The sequence below is a fragment of the Amia ocellicauda genome, chromosome 1, assembly GCF_036373705.1.
Source record: "Amia ocellicauda isolate fAmiCal2 chromosome 1, fAmiCal2.hap1, whole genome shotgun sequence".
Classification (NCBI taxonomy): Eukaryota; Metazoa; Chordata; class Actinopteri; order Amiiformes; family Amiidae; genus Amia; species Amia ocellicauda.
In genome coordinates, this window is record NC_089850.1 from 60,503,861 (window position 1) to 60,514,112 (window position 10,252).

Genomic DNA, 10,252 nt, shown 5'->3' on the forward strand with positions numbered 1-10,252 from the left:
GTATTTGTATGTAATAAATCATACATATATAGCATTCACATACATCAGCTAGGGGCATATAAAAATATACACAAGAACTATACACATCACATTTGTATTCCATTATTTCATAATACTTTTTTGGGGGGGACATTACATACCAGTCCTCAAATGGGTCCTCTCCATCCTAGTAAAGCACTTCATCATCAGTGAGAAAACTTTCTGCAACTAACAACTCATCACGTTCAAAGCTACTGACACAGTAGTTTTTCTTGTCATTTGTAAAGTATACAATAATAATAATAATACAAAGCTATTGCTAATATACAGAAAATGTGTATCTTTTCCTCTCTTTCTCTCTGTGATCTCTCCTATGCGCTCTGGGCTGTGCGTAATCTGATCCCTGCACTTGTATCTGAAGAAAACAGACTCACAGAGGGTCCTTGGGATTGGCTACATAGTTTTTACCTCGCAGTTTGCGATTGGTCAAAGAAAAGCAGATCATGATGGCTCATGACACATACAGTAGCATCCTCTTTATTGGGCAATTCCAACCCCATGTCCTGCATTGGCATTTGAAGTATACAAACCGCATATGGTTCTTTTCAGCCCAATCTCAGCTACATGGCTAAAAAAAAAAAACACGTCTCAATCTCAAATCATTTTCCCATAAATTACTTTGTAATACATGCCCCAATTTTGGGCAGCTTCATCCACTTCGTCCTCAGAGGGTCACAGCCATTCTGATAAAAGGAAGACTGCTTGACTTTTTAATGAATCTCAAAGCTTCCATGGTTATACATTAAAAGGAATGAACTCACAACAGAAATCATATTCAATTAATATTTTATATAAAACTAGATTGTACAACAACTATAGCATATATGTAACATTACTGATTTGGAGTGATGTATTGGAAGATGTTACAGATTTCAAAAAGTACACTTATATTCTGTAGTGGAATATAATTTCAGAGCAACCCTCCCAAAACTGTATGTATACAGGACATACTATTTGCAGATTCTAAAAGGTCTTCTCTCCAGATGACACTATGTAAATCACACAAGCAATATTCAAAAATAAGGGTCCATTTCCATCAGCATTGTCCAAGTCATGCTCACAGTTATCGGTGTTTGCCAGGGTGACTAGAACTGTTTGAATTAATTAACAGCCTTAATTAACAGCCTCACAATCACACAAACAGACCTTCTCCTGTGAATCTGCTAGTGGACCTTCATGTAACTTAAAGATGAACATCTTTTCCCACAGTGGCTGCATTGGTCTCTCACCCATGTGACTTCAGTAGTGTATTTTCAAGTGACTGGAGGTAATGAACCCCCTGCCACAGCTGTAAGGTCTCTCCCCTGTGCGCAGTTTCAGATGCATCTGAAGACCCCACAACTGACTGAATCTTTTTCCACACACTACAGGTGAACACTACCTCTCCTGTGTGAATTCTCTGGTGTGGCTTAAGGGGAGTCTCGTTTCTCCTTCGAATGAACACTCAGATGTGATTTCAGGCTCCCTAATTTAACAAAACTCTTGTCACACACTGTGCAACCGGGCAGTTTCTGTCCGGTGTGCTTCTTGTGATGCAAGGTAAGAGTGTCTTGACGACTGAAGTCCTTCCCACAGTGACTACAACCGTAACGTTTGCCACCGGTTTCTCTCGTTTGACAGCGCTTAAGGCTCCCAGACTGTGCGAATCTCTTTGGTTGAGTACAGCAGCCCGGTTTCTCTCCAAGGTGTAGGTGCTGGTGAGTTTTTAGTTTTTCTGCCGTTATGAAAGACTTTCCGCATTGCCTGCAAGACTGCAGTTTCATTCCTTCATGAATTTTCTGGTGCAATTTAAACCAAAATAATGATGTGAAAACCTTGCCACACTGAGTACAGTTGTACATTTTACAGACAGTGTGAATCTGCAGGTGCCTGTGCAGTTTTTCTGAAGTTGAGAATATTTTCCCACACCAAGAGCAGCAATGAGTCTTCTTTTCCATGGGAATTTTCAAGTGGATGTCAAGACTACCCGAGTCACTCAAACCTTTCCCACACTGAGACACACTAGTTCTTGTATGGGTTTTCTGGTGTAAATTGAGACTCCTTGTATTTTGGAATGTGTCCCCACAGTGGGCACAGCTATACTGTTTTACTACATTGTGACATTGCTGGTGATTTTTAAAGCTAGTATACCAACTAAAAGCCTTCCCACACTGAACACAACTGTATGGTTTCTCCCCTGTGTGTAAACGCTGGTGTATTTTAAGCCCCTGATTTGAATTGAAGTTTTTTCCGCACTGTGTGCAATGCACTGTGTTTTTAGAGTTTGTAATATCTGAAGGTCTTTCACTCACAATTGGTGGGCTACATACACTGGAGATGCATCTCTGCTCTAATACCAGTCTTTCCACTCTTACCGAGCAAGACCTCAGAGACTTTACAGGATCTGAAAGAGTAATCTTTTGTCCTGGCTCTTGTTCCCAGACTCTAAAATCCCTTTCATATGGTTCCAGCCTGAATTGATCTCGCTCCTCTCTTGAATCCTTACTTGTAGTAGGGTGGACATCATTCTTTTCCTTACCGTGGTTAGATTCCAAAACAGCATCCCCCATATTAATACGGGCAGATTCTGTAGCTCCCTTCCTTTCATTACAAACATCTAGTTTAGTACAAGCAGGTGGTAGATCCGAGTGCTGCTCCTCAGCGTAAATCAACTGGAGGCTAGCATCCTGTGCTGTAGGATTACCAGCATCCAGTTCTATCAGATCTGTATTGCTGCCCACCGCTGTCACAACAGGAAGACTTTCTGCAGGATTGCCTACATGCAGATTAGTTAGCTTTTTTGAACAGTGGTCAGATGTAGTTGGATTAAGCCTTTGCATTACATGCTCATTTGATGGCTCTTCCATGTGGATAGGCTCCAATTCACAGAGGTCCTTCACGGTCTCTATAGTGTCATGCTGTTCAGTGAGCTCCTCTTCACCTGCTGTAGCTGTGGGATGCACGTCCTGCCTCAGCCTGGGGCCACAGCCATTGTCAGAGCGCTGCCGCGCAGTAACACTTCCTTCCACACAGTTATGGAGAGCACCAATTTGTACAGCACCTGGGGGACAGAAAAGACGAAAACAATTGCTAGCAGATGCACAGATGTACGTAGTTCAGCGAGCAGCACAGCACAAGGCTCAACTCTGTGGACCTCGGTGGAGTGGAGCCTGGAACAGACAGAATCACGGATTTCAGAGGGAAATAAGATTAATTAGGCACCAGAGGACATTCCCAGTAAAGCTTTTAAACAAGCACATTATACATGTATAGATTTGTATAATTACATTGAAATAGAAAAGGATTTGTATGATAAGAGGCTTTAATACACACATCATGGGAAAGCATGAAAAAACTATTTGTGCACCTCTCAGCCATCATACAAGCACATTTTAACTGTGAAAAAGGCTGCCATCTGTGCCACACTTTGCTTGCGGCTACGAAGGTTCCTAGACATCCAGTTGCCAAGGAAAACTTAGATTTTTTTTTGTTTGTTTTCAGTTTGACACAAAATATTCCATGATATATGAAGGGCTGTGTGATTAATTGAATTCATTTGAATGTATGTTTTTGCACAATATGAAAAATGCCTGAATCGCGAAACTATACCATAACTTGACAAGTCTTATATTATGCTAGCATACAGATCTAGATTAAATAGGAATCTATATTAAGAACAGTTATTATAGCCTAACAAGTTTTTTAAATTGTTGCAGTGAAAGAGGACGACAGTGGCTGCAGTTTAAGAGGGCTAGGTTTTCGATCAATGAAAAGAGTGCAGATGGCTAATAACACTCAAGCATAATATATATATACACACACACACAGACTATTTTTATTTCCCCAAACCAATTTAACACATCCTTCCATAACTTGTTTAAATCTGGCTTGTTGTAACAGTCAATAGTTACAAGGCATTATTAAATAGATTTATAATATACTGCTGCGTTCTTTTCGTATAAGAACATAAGTTTACAAATGAGAGGAGGCCATTTGACCCATGATGGTCATTTAGTGTCCATTAATAACTAAGTGGTCCAAGGATACTATCCAGTCCATTTTTAAATGTTCCCAAATTTTCAGCTTCAACCACATTGCTGGGTAGTTTGTTCTGTGTGAAGAAGGGTCTCCTGTTTTCCGTCTTGAATGCCTTGAAGCCCAATTTCCATTTGTGTCCCTGCTGATCTGGAAAAACTCCTCTGGTTTGATGTGGTCGATGTTCTTCATGATTTTGAAGACTTGGATCAAGTCCCCACGTAGTCTCCTCTGTTCCAGGGTGAAAAGGTTCAGTCCCCTCAGTTTCTCAGTAGGACATTCCCTTCAGACCTGGAATAAGTCTGGTTGCTCTCCTCTGAACTGCCTCTAGAGCAGCAATATCTTTCTTGAAGTGTGGAGCCCAGAACTGTACACAGTATTCCAGATGAGATCTAATTAGTGCATTGTACAGTCTATAGTGTAATTATAGTGGACATTTTTGTTACCTGCATGTAATACCTTGCACTTGTCCACACTGAATTTCATCTGCCAGGTGTCGGCGCACAACTGAATATTATCCAAATCCCTTTGAATAACCTGTGCTGCCGAGCCACCCATTTCAGTATCATCTGAAAATTTGACCCTAAAAGGCCCTAGTACTGATCCCTGTGGAACTCCACGAACACCTTAACTCCAGTTAGAAGCAACTCCTCTTATTGGCACCCTCCGTTCCCTATACATCAACCAGTTCATAATCCATCTACTTACATTACCCTGAATGCCTACAGCTTCCAATTTGAGGATCAGTCTTTGGATGGAACCTTATCAAAAGCTTTTTGAAAATCTAAGTATATCATATCATACGCTTTCACATGATCTACAGCTGCAGTTGCAAAATCAAAAAACTTAAACTAGTAACACTTGATCTGCCTTGTCTAAATCCATGTTGACCATTTCCTAGAATATGGTTTTCATTAAGATGCTCCTCTATTTTCTGTCTAATTGTTTTTTCCAACATTTTACAGGTGATGTAGGTGACACTGATTGGTCTGTAATTTCCTGGCTCAGTTTTGTCCCCTTTCTTGTGGATTGGTATGATATTTGCCATCTTCCAGTCAGTTGGCACATCCCGTTCTAAGTGTCATTTGGAATATTTGAGATAGCGGCCTATAAATTTCCCTCATTCCTTTAAAGTACTGTTGGAAATATACAATCTGATGCGTTTGTTTTTAATTCTGCTGGTCCCTTTAGTACCTCATCCTCATTTATCCTGATCTCTCTTAGGGTTTGACTGGACTGGTTGTTAACCTGTGGCATGTTCTCAGTTTTTTCTTCTGTAAAAACCTCTATGTAATACTCATTTAGAACTTTTGCCACATCTTGTTCATTTACCAAGATACTTCCATTGTTGCCCTTTATCCTTTTCACTTCCTTCTTTTTGACTTCTTGCTGTTGTAGTATTGAAAAAAGCTCTTTGTATTAGTTTTAGCTCCAAGAGCTATGTTTCTTCGGTTTCCCTGATCCCTTAAGATCTCTTTGCAGTTCAACATATTCTATGTATTTTTTTTCGCCTCTATCCCTTTTGTATGCGCTATACAACATTTTCTCTCGATATTTTTTTGTATACCTCTATTAAACCATTTGACCATCTTGGTAATTTAAAAATATCAAATCAATGCATGCTCGCTCTCTCTCTCCCTCTGCTTGGTTCTCTGACAAATTGAGTTAGAAAGCAGCGAGTCATTTACCATCTCAACCATTTCTATTTCTGCTTTTGTAGTGCCAACTGGGCTTGCACAGTCCATGTTTGGGAATTTGAAATCCCCCATTATAACAGCCACATCCTTGCTATATGCAGTTCTGATTACACGGTACAATGCAACATCTTTCTGAATATCTGAGTTGGGTAGTCTGTAGCACACTCCTACCACTAATCCTCCGGATCTCGTTCAAACCGTGTGTATCCTTTCCACTTGTATTCATTCCCATCATTTTCTGTAAGCCATGTTTCAGTCACGCCTACAACATCATAGTCACACGCCAGCACTGTGGCTTCTAGGTCTAACATCTTGTTCCTTATACTCCTGGACTGGCAGTACAGACATATCAGGACTTTCCTACTAGCAGTTTCCCTTTGTTTTCTTTCTTTAGTGGAACATCTCCCATTGCGAGAGCTCCCTGCCCCCCTGGTCCCTAGTTTAAAAGATTCTCAATTACTCTGCTCATACACTCTCCCAATGCATTAGCCCCCCTTCTGTTTAGATGGGACCTGTACACACCAGATGGTCTACATCTATCCCAGAAGACAGACCAATGCTCCCTAAATCTAAAGCCCTCTTCCCTACACCAAGATTTCAACCACGTGTTAAACTTTCTAATCTCTGCCTGTCTCCCAGGCCATGCACATGGTACAGGAAGTATTTTGGAGAAAACTACTGTGGAGGTTCTGCTCTTTAGTTTCTTTCCTAACTCTTAATTCGTGAAGGGCAGAGGTTATGCAAGACATGTAATCTTCTTGGATGAGTTCATCCAGGAAGGCAATGATTCTGCAAACATGACACTGTAATGGCCACATGCTTCTAATTTTGGCAAGTTTATTTTAAATTATATTTTTTGGGCTCTTGGTTTCTGTCCCCTGGTTAACTGCTTGACCAAGAAACAGCACAGCTCTCTGAACAGAAGCTTTAAGTACCCTTTTGTCTACAAGCCACCAATTCACACCTAACTGGCTCCACCTGGAACAGAATTCTTGCTAGTCCTCGACTAAATCACCTTTCGTTCAACCCATTTACTTTCACCAACTCGGCAGCTGTACTGAATTGACTTCAATTAAGGCAAACTACAGACAAGATTAACTTCAATTAAAGCAGTTAAAACAAATCAGGAATGCTAGAACTGTCTGAAACTAGGAACACAACAAGATGGCTGCCTCTCACCTGTACTGTATGGGAATTGAATGCCCTTATTTGATGTACAGAACATGCATGTAACACCTGTCACTACAGACCAATCCAAAAAATAATACAGTAAATAACAGGCAAACATCGTCCTTGAAGCGTTTGCTACACGCTCTTGAGCCACTGTAGATATATTAAACAATAATAATAGTACTGGGCATACAAAAACTAAATGTATACTTTGTAACTTCAGATCTAATAAAAGTCAGATCTAATAAAATAAAAAACAAAAACAAGCAGCTTTATTATGAATAAGCCTTTTACATCTAGCTGAATCAATGTGTGTTAGGTTACTCAGGAGACACTTTTATTCAAAGGGACTTACATGGAGTAACAAACAGTAAAGTAAATCACATTTTGTAAAAACATGTCTTAGTTTTAAAATGTATTCATAACAATTATTAGAGTTGACCAAATGTAAGCAATCCAAATCAATAGCAATTGGAAAACATACTTCATCTACTACTTTTTTGTAGTAATGCATGAGAGTGGAGTCCACGTAGACTCCTAGATCTTTCTCCATCCAAATAATGTGGGGAAGCAATACAGGCAAACAGAATGCTAGGGTATATTGTCAAAAGTGTAGAATTTAAAACAAGGGCAGTGATGTTCAGACTGTACAATGCACTAGTTAGAGCTCATCTGGATACTGTGGACAGTTCTGGGCTCCACACTTCAAGAAAGATATCGCTGCTCTAGAGGCAGTTCAGAGGAGAGCAACCAGACTTATTCCAGGTCTGAAGGGAATGTCCTACTGAGAGACTGAGGAACTGAACCTTTTCACCCTGGAACAGAGGAGACTACGTGGGGACTCGATCCAAGTCTTCAAAATCATGAAAGGCATCGACCACATCAAACCAGAGGAACTTTTCCAGATCAGCAGGGGGACACGGACCTGGGGACACAAATGGAAATTGGGCTTCAAGGTGTTCAAGATGGAAAACGGGAAACACTTCTTCACAAGTGGCGTCACAATCTGGAGCAAACTACCCAGCAATGCGGGTGAAGCTGAAAATTTGGGAACATTTAAAAATGGATTGGATAGGATCCTTGGATATCTTTATTATGTATTATTAATGGACACCAAACAAGCACTATGGGCAAATGGCCTCCTCTCGTTTGTAAACTATGTTCTCATCGCAAATAAAATTGGCAGCACAACAAACCCAGGTGCTGGACCAGGGACAGAAACACGTAACGGAATAGTTGCAAAGTGTGGCACTGCAAGATACAGATGCAAGCTCCTCCCAAAACCACTGCTAAAAGGCAGCAAACATTAGCTGCTTCATTTTCCAATGTCATCCCATATGACAAGAAGGGGCCCTGGTGTAAGGACATTAAAGATGCAGTGACATTTCATATCACAAGATTTTCAATAAATACTTACATACGTTTGAATATGTCTTGGTCATTTTTAGTTTAGAGAGAGAAAACAAACATATATATATATATATATATAAATAAATTAGAACTGCAGCATTCCAGACTTCCAGAATTCCAGCATTCTTATCTTTTACTTAGTTACTTTTGCATGGAGTAGAGAAAAGAACCAAGTGTAGGCGATGTTTATGAAAGTATATTTAGGCACTGACTGCAAGAGGACGATGTTGTGTACTACACAGAAATTACTCTCAGTGGCAAACTTGTTCAGACATTCAAAAAAAGCCTCTTGTAAGATGGATAAGAGGTGAAAAGTTTTTCATGCAATCCCATTTACAAAACATGTTCTGTTGGTTTCTATTAATGTGTTCAATCGTTTTCTGAAAGCACTGATATTTTCATGGTTTTCTAGATTAATCTTTACAGTCAGTGGATCAAAGATTTTTTTACGAGTTAAAAAAAAAAAAAAAATCAGAAAAAATTAATCTGGAAATTCCGAAACAATGAAACTGAATTCATAGACCCCTATTAAACAGATATAGTACTATATGGTAACCGGGATTTAAATATGTAACGATATGCAATACTAAGATACATGTGTGTATCCGTAGTTTAGAACACCAACACAGCTGCAGTTAAATTACCTATATTTACCCACTAGACAAAAGCATATGTATATGATAAACGTTATCAGTTTAGTTCTACATCAAAATGCAAAGCGGACAACCCGGTTTTCGACAGGTAATACCCGAAAAAACGAAGAGGGGGAAAACTGAGCAATTCTCATCCATTATTTTAATAACGACCATTCGGCTTTGTTGTTCTAACACGGATCGATTTACTGTTGTGCACCAATAACTACTGGGTTTATAACAAGTTGATTTATCCAGAATATACCTTTTTTGCAGGGATATCAGTAGCGAAAAGGTCAACACAGTTGTCTGTAATGTGCATATATTTAAAATCATCATCTTACCTTTCGTGGTTGCTTGCGATTGTGCTCCCGTGATGCCGAGAGAGACCTGAACTCCCACACAGCGGGTCTGAACACAAGGCGTCTGTCCCGCACAAGCGGCTCCATTGTCCGGGCGCTGCAGGCTGGGCTCCGGCGGGGCGCCCCGGCTCTTGGCTCTGGAGAATCCCCGGCAGGACTCGACGAATCTTTCGTCCGTCAGCTGTGTGATCTCACGCACGGCTGCCCTGGCGAGGATCTCCGACAGGGAGGCCAGTTTGTCCTGAAACGCCATGACCGAATCGCCCGCCCTGCGCTCCATCAGACTGGACACCTCACACACAGCCGCCCGGACCAGGATCTCCAGGATACCGGCCAGCTGCGTTTTAAACGTGTCCATGGAGCCGGTCGTCCTGCGCTGCGTGTGCAGACACGGACACGTTTGCTCGCTTAAAACACTACAGTGACGCTACACAATCACCCGCTCCACGCACAGACACGTCACTGCAGACCCTGCGAAAGCACGCACACGACCCGAGCCTACACGCCTGCGCAGAGGCTGCGGTAAACCCGCGCAAGTGTCGTCTGTTTTGTGCGAAAGACCCGTCCCCGTCTCTCAGCCGCACAACCTCTTCCAACCAAACCAGCGTCACTCCGCGGGGCATTGTGGGATTGCACGGAGTTTCTGGTTTCGTTGATTTCGGTGGCGCTTTTCTCCCTAATATTCTGCAGGATATTTGTTGTTACAGGCCAGGAGTTGTTTGGGATGTGATGTGATGCACCTCCGTGTGGCCGGGTTGTAACGCCGACACTGTGCCCGCAGCGTTTCCATTAGCGATGGGCATTCCGGCTCGTTCGGCTCCCAAACGGCTCTTTAAATAAAAATGTTTTGTATGCGATAGTTTGACTATGATTGGTGTTAGGGGTAAGTGATGACGAAGTGCCGGCTGAGTGAATCTAATAATTAATT

At 41.3% G+C, this 10,252-nt stretch overlaps 1 protein-coding gene across 2 annotated transcripts; it reads right to left on the reverse strand.

Annotated features, from left to right (window-relative positions):
* Window positions 1-495: 495 nt before the first annotated feature.
* On the reverse strand, window positions 496-9,947 carry LOC136755386 (zinc finger protein 271). 2 transcript variants are annotated; one of them, XM_066711943.1, is made up of 2 exons: window positions 9,307-9,947; window positions 496-3,079 (listed from the first exon to the last, which is right to left on the reverse strand). In XM_066711943.1, the coding sequence occupies exons 1-2, from the start codon at window positions 9,680-9,682 to the stop codon at window positions 1,449-1,451; spliced, it is 2,007 nt and encodes a 668-aa protein (XP_066568040.1). In that variant the 5' UTR covers window positions 9,683-9,947; the 3' UTR covers window positions 496-1,448. The 2 variants fall into 2 exon arrangements, with proteins under 2 accessions (XP_066568040.1, XP_066568046.1); XM_066711949.1 differs by lacking the exon at window positions 496-3,079 and adding an exon at window positions 7,171-7,845 and having other exon boundaries at window positions 9,307-9,943.
* Between the last annotated feature and the right edge of the window lie 305 nt (window positions 9,948-10,252).

Excerpts from the sequence above, each read along its gene's own strand:
- LOC136755386 (XM_066711943.1), bottom strand. The coding sequence starts at position 9,682 with ATGGACACGTTTAAAACGCAGCTGGCCGGTATCCTGGAGATCCTGGTC. Across the intron at positions 3,080-9,306 it reads ATCGCAAGCAACCACGAAAG|GTGCTGTACAAATTGGTGCT; the intron begins GTAAGATGATGA and ends TCTGTCCCCCAG.